The 17,387-nt window shown below is 36.5% G+C and overlaps 1 protein-coding gene across 1 annotated transcript in view; it reads right to left on the bottom strand.

Annotated features, from left to right (window-relative positions):
* cdhr1a (cadherin-related family member 1a) overlaps positions 1 to 17,387 on the bottom strand; it is a 100,289-nt gene that overhangs the window by 81,764 nt on the left and 1,138 nt on the right. Inside the window, exons 2-3 of the mRNA XM_058795777.1 lie at positions 16,895 to 17,064; positions 15,628 to 15,731 (exon numbers count right to left, since the gene is read on the bottom strand). Coding sequence (XP_058651760.1) covers positions 15,628 to 15,649 — 22 coding nt within the window. The 5' untranslated portion in view covers positions 15,650 to 15,731; positions 16,895 to 17,064. The remainder of the gene's footprint in view (positions 1 to 15,627; positions 15,732 to 16,894; positions 17,065 to 17,387) is intronic.

A 17,387-nucleotide genomic window follows, 5' to 3' on the forward strand; every position in this document is an offset into this window, starting at 1 on the left:
CTTAACCGAGGCTACACTCTTAGATGCCTTATTACTGATTTTCTGGAGCTCAGCCATCCAACTACACAGACTGTCAAATGTCAAATGGTGCTATGTAGAACCATAAAAGGTGCCATATTACATGTATTTCTTCAACAAAAATGGTGCTAAACAGCACCAACAGTGGTTCTTTGGCTCGTAAAGAACCTTTAAAGGGGCTTAACAGGTTCTTTGTACGGCAGTGGTGCTATATAGCACCTTAATCACCCCAAAGAACCGCTGAAGAACCATACAGGAGCTTAACAGGATCTGTATATGGTAGCGGTGCTATATAGCCCCTCAGTCATGCCAAAGAACCGGTGAAGAACCACTGAAGCACCAAGATTTGGTGCTATACAGCACCAAAAGTGGTTCCCCTATGATTACGAGTCAAAGAACCACTTTTAGTGCTATATAGCACCATTTTTTTAAAAAGTGTTAAAAATATTACTTATTCCGAACCTACGACCAACAAACATGTAAATGACATTGCTGAGGCTATATAAGAAATATATGGAAGGAACTGAATGATTTTATTGAAAAAACATTCCAAAAATAACACCCTACTGTGTCAATTTGACCCCTTTTATGCATTGCCAGGTTAAATCCATAATTCCTGCTTTTCAGTAAGCAAACAGGCTAGCTCGTCTACATCTAAGAAGACAGGCTTCAGTTCCCGTTAGAGAAATGGCTATTTAAATGATCTGAGCAGTGACAGGCCTTCTGGGAAAAGAGGACGGATTGTGTTGAGCAAACAGGCCCCTGAGCTCAACGCTGTCCCCGGAGTCTGTGTCAGACCCCGAGGCAAGGCGCTGCAATTGTTTCAGCATGGCTTTATCCCTCAATACATATTGTCTTTGTGGCGGCAAAGAAAAATGATAATTTTAAGGACTGTGAACAGTACTGGCGGTTGTGCGGCGGACTACAGGGTGGTTGGGGAACGTTTGATTATTCATATTAGCATGAGCCCTAGAAGGTGAAATACTTTTCCACTTCTGCTTATTCACTGTGACTGATAATCTTTGCTAATCCTTTCCTCCACTTCAAGGATCCTCTCGCCACAATCTGCACCACCAAAGCAAATACTGGAATGACCCTCTACCGAAAGATAAAGGGGATCCAACAAATCAGCTACAAAGCCAGGAATATGTGCCAAGAGCCTAATACAATGTATTCATCTATTTTAACCATATGCATTTTGTTCTCTCTGTTACATTAAAAATTTCCGCTTCAAGGACGGTATTAATGTTCAGCCATGCCCACAGGGACCAGGCGGCATGTTGCACTGGGACATATTCAAGGCTGGAACGTCCCAGCATGCCGTTTGATGGTGTCACGAGGTTAGATAGGCAACGCTGTGGGCACGGGTTTAAGCTGTATTCCAGCGACTGTTTAAAAGGCGACCCCCAGCTCTTTTTAACCTAACCTTTTTTGGAAAGCACTGGACAAAAGCCATCGTTTCCTCTGAGATATCCTGTTAAAGCTATTCTGAAGCCGGCCGACCGTGGGCCTCCCTCAAAGAGAGACGGGTAACATTATTCAGCTTCCTCCTTCTGATCCTCGGCCTACAACAAACCATGTAATCCACAGCTCAGTGGCCAAAGAGAAAGAGTGGGCACAAAATGTCCCTGTCACATGCTGCAGATGGGACCGGTTGAGGCAATGGGACGAAGAGCAATAGCAAAGAGTTTTCCTCCACAGGTTTGGCTCTGAGATCGAAAAACAAAGTGCCGGGCATTTTTAAATGTTTACAATTAGCTGAATTTATTTGCTTTGAAGTTATTTGGAGGGTAAAATACCATAAAATATAAAAATAAAATATCAGAAAAAAAAATAAAAAATGTATTTCTCTAATTTATTCTTTTTTTCCAATTTATGGCTATAAAATAAAATAATAATAATAATAATAATAATAATAATAAATTAAAAAACTAAAAGAAAATCTTTGAAAATCTCTAAAAGCATCCCAATTGAGAGTCTCTGGCAAGCCCTGCTCTTCACCTGAAAATGACAAAGGTCTTTGTTTGCCGTGATCCGGTGGGCTGGAGCCCCACAGACACAACATAGGGCCTGCATTAGCAGCAGCCCGAAACAGGCTGGCCTGAGCCCTCAGCATAATTAACGCCCCCAACAGTGTTATTAAATGGAATTGCCATCAATGGAGATAGTAACTAACCTGAAGAAAGAGGGGGAAGAAAATTCAAAATGCATATCTCAGGGGCAAACATGATAGGATTACAAAATGAGCAGCTTGCAAACTGTCTTGGCTTTGATGAAGAAAACATTTAATTATCCCCCAGTGGAAGAGATCCCCTATTGTTTAAAGCTAATTTGTCCCTTTTGGCTACTTCCTCGGCCCAAAGGCCTGTCAGTCTCATATTTCTATTCTGCTCCTGCTCTCTCACTACTGTTTTTTTCCTGCAAAAACTATTAGACTTATTCAACAAATGCATTTTAGATAAAAAAAATAAAAATTTAAAATCCATGTGATTCAAGACAAATACTAAGAGACAAAGCAGCTGTCTTCTTTTTAAATAAAGCACACATTTAAGGAGAAATATTAAAGTTCCTATGATAGCAGGGGCATAATTTCATTTGTTTAAGTGCTACTTCAAGATCACGGACCTCAAGAGGAGATGAAAGAGACCGAGCCGCTCCCCCAAAAGGGATCAAGCAGGTCAATTTCCCTTCACTTTGTCCCAGCCAAGGGTTTGTATTCCCTTCTCTACAAAGGCCACCATTGGGCTGGACTATGGCTTAGCCACTGAGAGTTAGCCCCGTTTTCTTGACCACTTGATATCTTTGAATAATAGAAGGTAATAAGTGTCCTCAAAGCACGCCTCCCTTCTCTAAGAGAAACAAGAGCAAATACTCCCTAAACTGACAAAAGAGCATCCAAACAGAAATGGATACAGAAAAAATCCTCTGAGTAGCAACGCAAATCATCAGAGGGCAAGAAAAAAGCACTTTCGAGAAGTAACAAATATCTGTCTGTGTATTAAAAGTACATGGGGGAGTGAACGGAAAATGCTTCACTTCCTAAAAAAAAAAAATGTAATCATATAAGTTTCTAGTATTTCTCAACTAAAAAGACAGAACCTAGCTAAACCGATTAAATAGCCAATATGTTTGGTCTTCAAGCACATTCTGCTCTCTGCTCCCCATTACACTTGCTTTCTTTTTCGATCATTTCTCATCACGATTTAACAATATATTCACATTAGCTTTGACAGTGAGCTCAGTTCACATTTAAATGCAATTTAAAAGAGGCACATATTTGCATAGTGAATTAAAATTAAGAGCTAATTATGCAAATAAATTATGGAGAGGAGCAAGGGGTTGGTTTGCACTTCGGTTTTTATCCCAATTTAGGAGACAATAGTCACTTGATAGTCCGAAAGTCATGGTACGTATTTTGCTGGAGACCCAAACAATGGTGTTAAATATTCAAGTGGTATTTAATTACCAAAAATTAGGAGCTTATAATTTACAAGGGCTGCTTCTTAAGTACAGCAAGACAAATTCCCTCCCAGAGGACTGAGGTTTTGTTCATACATATCCCCCCCGATTCATTTAACATCTTAAGAGGATAACTGTGAAATAAAACATAAAACACAGGCTTCCTTTGAGCAAAGGAAACCACGTTTGCACAGTATGTTTTAAATGAACAAGATGAGATGAACTGCCATTAAGTTTTATTTTAGCTGAATTTACATCTATCAATGTTTTAAAATGTTACCCTGTGAGTTGGTTTTGCAATCTGCTAGTGAAACAAGACCCCAGGGCCTTAACAAAGAGAAGCTCTGTGAATGGTTTGAACTCCACATCTCTACACCTGACCATGCTGACAGAATATAATTTTAAGCTTAAGCAATAGATAAAACTAATGTGGGAAAAGATTTAAGGAAGCCTTTAACAAAATACTTTTTGTCACCTTAAAATTACATGTAATGGCGAATCTATGTTTTCTTTGTTTGTTATGTTTCATTCAGTTGCAATTTGACTGATTGCTCAAGCTCTGACGATGACCTACAAACGAAATGATGTAAAGTACTTCAGGTATTTTTGAACAATTTACAGTCTTACTGCTCACCTCATCAACTGTGTGACAGCAAGTCTGTAATTATCCAGATAATCATCAGTCCAAAACAGGAGCAAATGTTGGGGTGTCTGTACATTAAAGCATGTCATGAATTACAAGATGATGTTAAAAACAAGTGCCACTGTAAAAACATTCACATTCTTGACCAAAATATCAAGAGATTTTAACTGACTTCCCTTATAGAATATAAAAGCATTTAAATATTGAGCATGGAATAAAACACTAGAAGTCCAAATGCAATAGATCTCATAGACATCCAAGTGGCATAGAGAAAATGTTGAGCCTCCAGTAGGGGTCCTCCCACTAACAGCGAGCAGTGGAGGTGCCTGCTTTAAAGCAGAGTCAACAGCAGCCAAGTCTCTCTAGTCTGTTTGTGTCATGTATGACTTCATATTGTATATTTCCTCCATTTAATTAGTGGGATTTTAATACCATGCCATTAGGAAGCAGGAGCCACAGATTCTGAGCTGGTAGATAACTTTTATGTCTGAAAGGTCTGTTGGCACAGAGGTATAATTAAAAATCATACAGTTAAGGATATGTGCAGTCAGAAGAGATAGGCTGAGTTTAAAATTAAATTGTCCCGTTTAAGATTAAGAAGCAACTAAAAAAATAGTCAAACAGTGTGTTGTTGTCAAAAATATAAATATATAATATAAATATATAAAATATATTTTTATTTTGAATTATTTTGAATTTGTCCAACACAATAAAGCCATTAGGAAAATAATGCAAATAGTAGAAAAAGGGTAGAGGCAATAGTGTTAAGGAAAAAACAATGTTACAAAATATTGTACAAATAATCTTAGAAATATGTAAGTACATACTTAAAACTACTTAAGCAAAAAGTGAACAAACAGTGAATTTATGAAGTATGTATTTTTAATAGTGTAGAATATATATATATATATATATATATATATATATATATATATGTACAGTGCTGCATAATTATATGTTTTATTTTGTGTCATGATTTGCTGGCTGGCTAAATATATATATATATATATATATATATATACATATATATAAATAATTTTTTTTAATCATTTTTATCCTAAGCACTGCAATACAAAAAGCCAGTAAGAGTCCTGAATCTGGAATCACATGCATCTTTACTATTCATACCGGTAATTGACTACGGTCTGATGGAAAAGCTCCACAAACTTGATAAATGAATACTATTGTATCGTTTTGTGGGACTGTGATTCTTCGGTATCTTGCTTTATTTCCACCTTTACTGTGATCTATGTGCTGTCAAAAAGCTCTGATTATAAACATCTTTGCTCTGCATCATTGTTAACATGGCTCGTTCCTTGGCTAATTTCATAGGTTTACTTTCAGAAATGAATCCTCTTAATCAAACTCCCTCGTCCTAACTCTATCAAAGGGAAATGTTTCCGTTTATGAAACAAATTGCCTGATAATGAGGATAATCTTGCAAATAAAAAAAGGGAGAGTGGGGGAAAAAGAAAAGCTTGTGCTGTTCTGCCACAAGGGTTGAGTTAATTTAAAACATTTATAGAAGGAAATGAGCGTCTCCATCAAACAGCCTTCCCCATTTACATCTCTTGCATATAAGTCAATTTGCGAGTGCCCTGTATCATAAATCAATGCCAGCGGATCGCTATGTTTATACCAACAGACACTGGTGCACACTGCTACCTGGGAAAGACTGTTCATATCGATCATTTAAAAATGAATCGATACAAATTTTGTGAACACTGGTAACGATGAAAGCCCTACAGAGTCACACATTTAATGAAGAGCTCGTTGAATCATGTAAAAGTTAAAAGAAGGTGTAAGCAGAATTCAGTCAACAAGTGCTCTCTTTGTTGAAGTATGCCCTGTAGACACAGCAGGTGCAAAGCGGTCATGAGAGAGCTAGCAAAAACACAGCACCTCACACAGGGAACTGGAAAATAATTTGCCGTCTTAGTCATAGAAGAGAAAAGTGCTGCAGGCTTTCTCTGTCAATTCCACTCCTTTGGGTCAAACAAACAGCCTTCCCAGAGCCAGCTCAAAGGCTAGTGTCTGGTCAGCCAAGCTGAAAATGTCTGTTGTCCTGTGCTGCAATGTAGCATTTCATCTACCAGCTGTTTGCTCTTTGTCAGTGACAAAGAGTTGTAGTATGAGGAAGCATCATATTTATTGAGCAGATAACCCCAGTGTTCTCACAGGCCTTTCATCCTGCCACAACAGAGCGGCTTTGTTACTTTTTCATCAATTCAGATTCACAAATGTGTGTTGTAGAAACAATCCTGGAGGGGGGGAAGGACAGCACAAAAAAAGGAAGTGAAAAAAGGTATGTCTTGTGAGCAGTGAACCGAAGGTTCTTGTTCGGAGTATGAAAGCGGCGAAAAGAAAACTTCTGTGACACTTTTGTGACCTCAAGGCCAATTAAAGTTTTCATACAAGGAGCTTCATAAGTGTTTTGTAATTTCTCAGATGTTCTTGAATGCAAGTTGGGAGTTTTACCTATCGAAATGAATATACAGTATGTGTTCATAACTTACTTCACTGTGTAAGGCAACTGGGACTTAACAACATTTTTAGGTAACACTTTAGAATAGGGAACACTTGTTAACTATTAACTACGACTTTTCCCTCAATAAATTCCTAATTTGCTGCTTATTAATAGTTAGTAAGGTAGTTGTTAAGTTTAGGTATTAGGGATGTAGAATAAGGTCATGTAGAATAAGGCATTAATATGTGCTTAATTACTACTAATAAATGGCTAATATTCCATTAATATGCATGCTAATTAGCAACTAGTTAAGAGACCTTAAAATAAAGTGTTACCCATTTTTACGCTGTTTCCATATACAAATAAAAATAGATATTTTCTGAGTGGCACACTTTAAATAAACACTTAAATCTCTTAAGTATTGACTTTGTACATAATAAAGATATTTATAATACTGTGGAAAATATACAGTATGTACTTTTTAGCATTTCTCAATCTCTCAGTCATTGATTTTGTACAGGTACTTACAATGTTGCTATGCGCCATATCTTTTCGGGAACTGTATGATTTCCTTGCTGGCTACATTTTTTTTTTCTTTTTAATTTAATTTAATTATTTTTACTAGACTATTCATACCACTGTAAAAAAAAAATCTAGTTACGGTTGCTTTATATATTTAAGTTAATTCAGAAGCCAATTTATGAAAACTTAATATACTAAGTAACCTTAACTAGATTTTTTTTTAAGTTTTCAAATAAAGTTATCAAATTGAAATTTACAGAGTATTCGGAATTAAAGTGTTACTCCACCCCAAAATGAAAATTTTGTCATTAATCACTTACCCTCATGTCGTTCCAAACCCATAAAAGCTTCGTTCGTCTTCGGAACACAATTTAAGATATTTCGGATGAAAACCGGGAGGCTTGTGACTGTCCCATTGACTGCCAAGTAAATTCCACTGTCAAGGCACAGAAAAGTATGAATAGCATCGTCAAAATAGTCCATCTGCCATCAGTGGTTCAATCTGAATTTAATGAAGCGACGAGAACACTTTTTCTGCGCAAAGAAAACAAAAACAACGACTTTATTCAACAATTCGTCTCCACTGCGTCAGCGTAGCACCATTTTGCCAAATATTATTATTCTGACGATGCTTTTCATACTTTTCTGTGCCTTGACAGTGGAATTTACTTGGCAGTCAATGGGACAGTCACAAACCTCCCGGTTTTCATCCAAAAAATCTTAAATTGTGTTCCGAAGATGAAAGAAGCTTTTACGGGTTTGGAACGACATGGGGGTAAGTGATTAATGACCAAATTTCCATTTTGGGGTGGAGTAACCCTTTAAGGTCTGATGGAAACAAACTTGATAAATTAATAAATGGATCAACTTTTTAATGTTGTTACTGTACATTCTTGCTGACGAAAGGCAAATGCCAAATTTATGTGAAACTGGACACATGCAAAATTATAAACTGATATTATTTCAAAACAACATCCAAAAAAAAATGCTAGAATCAATGTGTCAGGTTATTTCACAGATTAAACAAAACAATATCTTGCATGGCACAAGGTAACGCAGCAATGTTAAATAATAATGTGATTTCTTCACTGTCAGATTAAGTTAGTCTCAAAATGATAGCACAGCTTAATATGTAAATACATGACACAGTAGGTTTTGACCTTGTATATTATCAGGTTTGTATTTTAAGTAACATAACACATTAAGCTTAAATGTTTTCAATTACTTCTGATATTTTTGATGTGGGGGAGAACATGAAAGGTTGGGTTACGGCATCATCCCGCTACTTAGTTTACATTATTAAACTGACTCCTACATTTTCTGAGCTGACACTCTTGATTTTGCCTGGCAATTAATTTTTCCATTAACAATGAACTATATGGCAGCCAAGCAAACAGATCAAACTGGCGGACACTACAAGACAACTTCAACAAACGAAAAAAAAAAGGAGAGAGCATCAACTGCTAATGATAGATTATAAATCATATTATCTCTCAGGCAGGACAACGTGGTTAATTAAAACAGGCACGATGAAATCATATGCATATTTGCAAATGCAGCACATTTTTTTATGATTATGCATTTACATAATATAATGGTCTTCTTAAAATTCTTTTCTAATTATTTCAGTGAGTCCCATTAGTCATTTGGGCTAATGCACGCTCTTGATTGAGATGATGCCTCAAGGGTGACACCCTGATTTTCTAAGTTTTCACTTTTTTTTTTAAAAGAAGACTAGGATTAAACATGCATTCTTATTAAAACCTTTAGAAATTAGGGGAAAAAAGGCTAACTGAAAAATGGAATATTTACAAACAAGCTAATGAAAAGTTATGAAGCAGAAGTAGTCAGACTCAACATCACTGAAAGTACTTTTGGAAAAAAATTATGATTGTCATGATTATAAAATCTACATCCAGTCTCATAAGAGGCCGTATGCTATGTTCCCGCCATACAGGGCACAATGAGTTTGGCTTTCCCTTTCAGAGCCCCCAAGAGCTACGCATCCTTCCTTTCAGGCCTTTCTGCTTTTTTTTTCTGTTGGCTAAGGGCCCTCTCAGGCAGTGGCAGTGGGGGTGGAGGGGCGCCACGCGTTGAAAGCCCCCCAGCTCAGAGAGCAGCATGTCCCCCAGGCCATAGGCTTGCCTCCAGGGGCTCCGAGAGAAAAAGTGAAACCAATAGTTTATCCTCTAGCAGCAGGGCCTGCAGCACGCTCCAAGGGGGGGCATTGTAGCACATTACCAAGACAATGCTGCCATATGGGGAACAGAAGGAACTCCAACTTGCAGCCCACCAAAAGCAAGGCAAACAACCCAGCCTGATATGCAGAGAGTGGTCATTTTGGGTTAGCTGTTTTTAACATAACAACAGAATGAAACAGAGGAGTCATTTTGTTGCCATTAAGACTTATTATCTGGGGGGGTCACAAATTCATAGGCCTCAACCGTATAACTGGGGAAGAGGTTAGGGGCCCAGACTGTGTAAATGACAATAGAGCTTTGGTTACATTGGGCTTTAAATCCTATCTTAAATCCTATCTAGAGAAGACACTTCTCTCCTTTTCATCCTCGGCGAAAATAAGCTTAAAAGGTACAAAGAGGAGGAAATGAATACATGTGATATTGTCTGATTTAATGGGATACTTTTCTTCAATTTGCAGCTTAGAATCACCTGCTTTGCACAGCGTTGTCATGATATGGACGGAGTGGAGAAAGAACGGAGCAAATCACGATTGTGTAGCTAATGATGGCAATGTAATCATTTTAAGCAGATTGTTTTTTATTAAAGATTGAAATTAGTTAAACAAGCCAATAATATAACAGTTATTATTATTATTATTATTATTATACACTAAATGTATAATTAATAATATAATATTGATCAGAAATGTACTCAGAAAAAAAAACTGTGAAGTACAATATATCTACTATTAAAAGCAGAAAATATAAATTTAGTAAAAAATTATAATTTAGTAAAAACAATTACATAAGACAGATAATTATTGGATTATATTACATTGGCAATCACTATACAACTAAACCAAATAAAATAATTTAAATCATATCAGTATTTTATCTGAAAATATAATTAACCCTTTTGGCATTTTCAAGAAAAAAAGAAAAGTTTATGTATTACAGTTGGGCAGGAGGTTAAAAGGGGGTTCAGTCATTAATTTCCAAGCTGTCAATAATTATTGGTCCATCTGTAAGCCAAAAAAGGACTCTTCTCATAATCTCCCTCATGATGGTTTGAAAACACTATAGACTCCAGGAAAGAACAGAAGAACTTATTGATCCCCAAGACAAATGCTCCTTAGAATGTTTACAGTCTAATTTGTTTTAATGATTTCCTTCCCTCCTAAGGATCATCAAGGGTGTAGGGAGCCAGACTAAGAATAAGTAAATAAAAGCAAACAGCAAGCAATCCAAATGTTTTGAAAAAATCTGAAATATTAATTTATTTTCAATAACGTTTGTCAAATTCCCCATGTAACATATCATGGATATACCTTAATATATCAAATTGGCTTCTTATACTGCTCATAATGGCTTTCATTTCAACACCAAATGAAAAAAATAAATGTATAAAAGATTTGTTTCTCCTTTTAGAGCAGTGAGAATGCCCAACGGCAGATTTCTTGGTCTATCTGAAAATCTCTGTGACTGTTTAACATCCCTCCTTCTAATGCACCAACATCTTCAGTTGACAAACAGCTGAGGAGCAGCCTGAGTCCATGTTCTTTTTACTAGCAATTCTTACTTTTTATCATTGAAAGCAATGAGCCAATCTGCAATTTATGCCAGCCCGAGCACTATGAGTGTATTCAGAACCTGGTCACACAGCCAATCTCCTGCTAAGGAGCAGCGATAATGTAATAATGCCTCACTGATGTGCGGCCAGTAATGGAGCTGAACACCTCGCATTCATCTAACACTACCTGATCATTACTTGAACAGAATAATACATTACCCCTGCAAATAACTCAGAGTCTGCAACTCCATCTCCTAAATGCGCACTTCTTTATTGTGAGGTGAGGAGAAAGCGTCTGTGTGTGTGTGTGTGTGTGTGTGTGTCTGTACTCACTATGTAAGACACAGACTGAGAGAGAGATTATCCTTTTAGTATTTGCTGCTAAATTTATAATATTTTTTTCTACATGTACACTGCACAAAGAAAAGTATTTTCTTATCATTATAAAAAAAAAATGTATGTACAATAAACATAATTAATAATTAGGAGCAGGGGAAAAATAAACAAGAAAAAGGTAGAAAAAAATAATACTAATAATAAGTACTGTCTAAATGATATAATAAATCAAATAAATTACCATTTACATTTGCACTAATCATATGAAGGCATAAGTGTACAATAAACTATTAATGATTTTTGTTGTTGTTAACATTTTATGAGAATGAAAACTGCAATAATGAAAAAAAGTAAATGAAAAAGTAATGAAACCTGATAAAATGAATAGAATAGAATAGAATGTTTATGTATTTATTTACCCTTTATTTAACCAGGAAAGTCCCATTGAGATAAAATCTCTTCTTCCAGGGAGTCCTCGTCAATACAATTTTTTTTTTAATTACAATTTCACACATGAAAACATAAAACACACAATTGCTGAAATCAATGAATACAGTCTATTATAAGCATTTTTAAAAATGTAAAAAATATATATTCAATTAGGAAAATGTTTCTAAATTAATATTTTTGCAGCTACTATATAAATGATACTATAATAAAGAGAAACTAAAATAAATAGCTTTTAATCAGAAAAAAAAGGTAAGGCCAGAGGGTCACAACACCTGAAATACAAGATGGATTAGCCATTAACTGTATTTCCCAGTCACAGGCAACCTAACCTCAAAGCAGAGACAAGCTAGCGGCACAAGACATCAGCTGACGAAACTAAAAAACAGAGAGGGTTTATTTAGTCTCTCTATTGCTCTGCATTTAACCCACATCATACAATATCGCAAAGTGCAAACAGTTTTTAATAACCAGAGGGTGTCAGGCTGCATCAGGAGGGCAGTCGACTGCTGCAGCATAACCAAATGTTACTGAGGAAAACAGCATGTCACAGTGCCGTTTGACATGGTGAAATGAGATTAGATGGAATTCATTTCTAAGTGGAGAAAATTACAGGCCTACTCGTGCTCCCTGCACTCTGGCCCACCCCCCTCGCCCCACAACAGAAGCAGTCAGGCATGAAAGCTGACATGCTCGTGGAATGACCTGACCGCTACTGCCACAACCGTGACTACAGGAGTAAACTGTATTGTTTTAAGCTCTGTGAGATACGGCAAAGGCTCGCATGAATGCGCTGTTCCGGTATAAATGGGCTAAAGAATACTATATATTTTATAAATATTAAATAAAATTTATTAAAGTGCTATTTAAATATTTAAATCTTATTATGTAGATCATAATATGTTCAATGGCAACTAACTGGCTGGAGCATCATGAAAAAAAAAATAGAACAAAATATGCAATTAATTCACATTTTAGGGCTATTCCACAATATTTAAAATCTCTCAAGGAGACCTTCACCTCCTTGGAATTTAAATTCATGTCTCAGTAATGCTCAAGCATCAAAATGACACCTTATGAACGGGCCCCCAATCTAGTCCGAGCTCATAAAAAAAGAAGTATCAGTCTCCCACAGGGAAGGGTCTGCTTGAAGGTGAGAAGGTTAGCAAGTCTTCTTGGCCACACAGATCTTGGCCTTGGAGAGGCTGCCATAATGAATGCTAATTATATAGCCATCTGTGAGGTGGGCTGTGTTATGTAGACACCTGTTCATTAAGAAGCCGCAGAAGATTTTGGGAAAAACTTTCTTCTTTTTTTTCTTTCTGCAAGAGCTAAAGAGAGAATGATTAATGTCATGAACTATTGTGTACTTTTAAACGGATTTTAAAAATCCATCATATTAAAAATATTAAATCCTGGCGAACTGACAAAACGTCTCCTTTTGCAACTAGAATAAACATAACACAACAAGTCTGACTGATGTCCTCATTTAAACGATTCATCCTAAAACAGAACTCGCCTGGACAGCAGGTGATTGATTTTTTTCTGTAATACCTTTACAACTTTTGGGCCTCATTGGGCTAACCACATTAGGTGGAGGAGTTGAAGAGGAAGCCAATAAAATCCTCATGGATGTTTGCGCACTAGGATTGGAGTCTGTCAATTGACTGCCCCTAAGAGGTGATTTGCCATTACTGAGCCATAGGAAACAAATGAGGCCATTTCCTCTGCCAGCTTCCCATCTGAGCTGTCAATACACACTCACACATGGCAAGATGCTGAGAGAAAACCTTTCCATCCCAGTCAGAGGTGGTATACAGTCGCTTTTCTTCAAAACAGAAACAAGAAAAATGAATGTTAAAAAGAAGCTTCACTGAAGAACTGTGCTTGATTATGATAATTGTCTTTCCATCCTAATCCTAACCCTGAACATTATATTTGTTTCTAGTTTTTACATAACCAGCCTCTTTTTTAGTCTAAACAATTTCTTAGCTGTATACAAATGCTTAATATACAAAAGAACAATTATTTTAATTGTATTCAAATTTGAAATGAAATTATATAAAGCGTGATTTGCGTTTTTAATTTTCAAAAATAAAGTCCTTCTTATGCTGGTATTCCTAGCTAAACGTATCCTTCACTTATCGGGATAAGGTAGGCGGTATTAAGCTGTTAAATCTCTGAATCAGTAAGATATGCACAGCTAAAGCGATAACATCATCTTTAAAACTAAAGTGGTACAAATCTTGTTCGTATCAGCGTTAAAAACATCTCAAATACAGACAGCTCCAACTGGATAGAATGTGTTAAACTAAATGAACTGGAGGCATGAAAAATAAGCATTTAGCTTTAAATCCAGTTGATTTCTAGATGCGTTTATCTGTCTTAATGCCTTCGTCTCAGATTTAAGAGGCTGAAGATGCCTAAATGTCACATAATTCAAGATGTTAGCTTATGACTGCTCAGTTTCAAATTACCCCAGCATGTGATTCAAAACAGAAAACATGTTAAAGCAGCCCAATTACAGCACTGATTTATTGATTTTACAGAGTGAGATGAGGTTAAGTTGATGACAGGCTCTTTGACATATCAGTGCCGCACTTCAAATTAAGTACTAAAAGACTATATTTCACAGCGATCACGTGCGACGATTCCCGATAAGGATATATTTTTAAAAGGGTTTGAAAAACAGCAAATCGACTTAGCCTAACTCTGACAAAATAACTGCCTCACAAAATATATCACCTGACCTGGTTACTGTGATACATTGAATTAAATATTACCATTATGCAAATATCTGACCTTTACAATAATAACACAATGCAGCAAGAGCGACAAATGTAACCGGGAAAAAAAAGAAAAAAGAGTGAAATCATTCTGTCATACAATCCCACAGCAGATTACAAAAATAGGCCAAAATGTTATAACGTCTGCCACCACATGCAGAAAAAAGCCTCCGATTCTAACATATGCTCAGGTGAATTGAGTCCTCGGGCTCCAATCTGCCTTTTCCAGATCTCAAAGACAAATTGAAGGGGCCATCTCTCTCATTAAAAAGTCTAAATAACCGCCATATGCATTGCTATTATTAGAGGGGTAACAGAACACTTCCCATTTTCAAAGTTAAATTACCAAGTATAACCTTAATTGGTGAGAAGCGTTGTTTAGTGGATGGCATCAAGAGGACACAGAGAAGATAATTCAACAGATGGCTTAGTCTTATGACTTGTGTTAACACCTTCGATGTTTAATGAAGTGATAATTGCTTTTCTAATATATAATGGGACTACCAGAATACCAGCAGTAATGCAAACAGATTAACGCACTGAAGACAGATAAACACACATGGTATTCAATGTCACTGTTAAGTAGCATGAAAAACAAAACAAGGTGGGGGACACAAAGAGCGGTCACACTGAGAAGCACATAAACAATAAGGCTGAAGTTTCTATTCACTTCAAGCGGCATTCTGGCCTCAAACGCTCGGGAGATTAGACCAAGCACAAGATGACATGAGAGGAAAAAAAAAAGAGCGAGGGGACTCCTTTATCCTTGTCTGCTAACATCTCAAAGGATCGGGGAAGTCATATTGGACCTCCCTGAGATCATTCAACTCTAAAAGCGAGCTGAAGGAGGACGGCACATTAAGGTTGGTGAGCTACAAAGAAAGTTAAAAATGCAGTATGTTAATAGGTTTACTCTGAAGCCCTGCCTCAGTGACCATAAGAATTAATTATATACATAAATGTGTGTTCTTTACACTTATGAGACCTATTCCTGTGATATTTCAGAACAACAATACAATAACAAGATGCCACACACACAAACATTTCCATATTCAAATGAAAACAATAAGTACTATTATGGAGAATTATGTAAGTACTAGACATGAAAATACTAATTTTAATCCCCAAATATTTTCATATCACTGGCAATTCTGTAAGCAAAATAACTAGGTTGACAAACTATTAAACTGTTGCCTTACCTTTAGCATGAAGAAACAGCATTTACCGTTGAATGCCGTTCCAGGAGAAAGAAGAAAAGTCCATTGTTACCAGTCCAGCTAACTCCAGTTCACTCCAACAGATACTGAAAATGTAGATAACATTGAAATGTAAACAAAAGCTCTGAAGTCACCAATCCAAATTTTCTGATTTCACTAGTTACATTAGAACATTTAGAAACAGAGACTTTTTTATGCTTTAACTGAAAGGCAGCTATCTTGACTCTACAAATGCTGACAACAACTGGTAAATTGTCTCTATTAAATAAATAGCTCAGAATAGATGAACATTCTTTCAAACAGTGGATAAAAACCCCCTGAAAATATACTTTTAATTCAACTACTAATTCAACACTGGGGAGAAACAAAAAACCCTTATTTAGATTTTAGACCATTTTCTTTGGTCAGTGGTCAATATGAAATGTTACATTATTTTAAATATTTATAATTCACGATTAACGGTGCCAGTAAATAATAACAAATAAGATGATTTCAAATGCTATGAGTTTAAAGTGTATGACAGGGTAGATTCATCATTAACATTACAGTATACTCAGCTACTTCAGACAGTATACTCTGAATAAAGTGTACAAATCATTTATACTTAACAGCGAGATCCTAAAATATACCTCTGTAAAATAGTGATATTTCTATCATTGTCTTTTCTTATGCCAGTCTCAGAGTAATGCCACCTGTGCAAACTGCGGTTTATTAAATTAAGTGCTTTTTAAGGTCAATATACTTTCCTAATAGCTTGTCACTTTTTATCACCATGGGTTTAGCTGTACCTTGATCCCCCCCATTCAGTAATTGTGCTCAACTCTGTCAGAGCTAATAGGCTCACCCTGTAATGTTTTTCAAATTTCAGCGTAGACCGAGCAAGTAATGCTTTGCATGCTTAAAATCCATTTCCATAAGTAAGTGCAATTTCCGTACAGTTTGTTGCTGTTTAATGAAGTGAAATCTTGTTTGTATTCATCCCCATTTCACAAGAAAAGCCACTGGAGCATAAGTGTCAGAATTAAAACAAATTAAAATTAAGGCTCCCGCTATCTTCAACCGAACACAACTCCACAATTCAACTGAAACACGAGCCTTTGCATTAAATGCATTAGGAAAATTTAAAGACCTGCTTTCCACTTTTTAAATGCAACCGGTACTTTTATTATTATTATTCTATTATCGGAACTATTTAAGCTGCTTTAATGATGGAACATGCAAATGGCGTGGAGTAGAGAAAATGGCTAACATTTATTTATCCTGGCTGTTCCCATGTCTTGTTGGTGCCATTAGAACAGCTCGCTGCATCCCATTCGCTCCCATTATCTCAGCTATCAGCGAAGCCCAACCAGATTCAAGCAGGGCCATAAATACTTCCCCTGGACCACATACGGCTTCCACATCATCTCCCAGGCACAGCTTAATGACAGGGAAAAAACACAATGGGTTTTTGCTCTCTTTTCCACCCTTCCTTCTCGTGCATTTCATATCGATGGCACAAAATATGTACAGAGGCAGCAACAAAGTTACATGTAGTTAAAAAGGTACATTAAACCATCATTTCCAAATTCTCTGACATGATTGATGGATGTAATCATGGTGCCCTAATGCACAATTCAGGCATCTATGTTTTACAGCACCAGGGTAACAGACCAGAAGGTACATAGGGATTGAAACAGCACTGGAGGAAAAAAAAAACGAGAGAGAGAGAGAGAGAGGGGAACTGCTGGCATCAACAAAGC

The sequence above is a fragment of the Onychostoma macrolepis genome, chromosome 13 (genome assembly GCF_012432095.1).
Source record: "Onychostoma macrolepis isolate SWU-2019 chromosome 13, ASM1243209v1, whole genome shotgun sequence".
NCBI classification, from domain to species: Eukaryota; Metazoa; Chordata; class Actinopteri; order Cypriniformes; family Cyprinidae; genus Onychostoma; species Onychostoma macrolepis.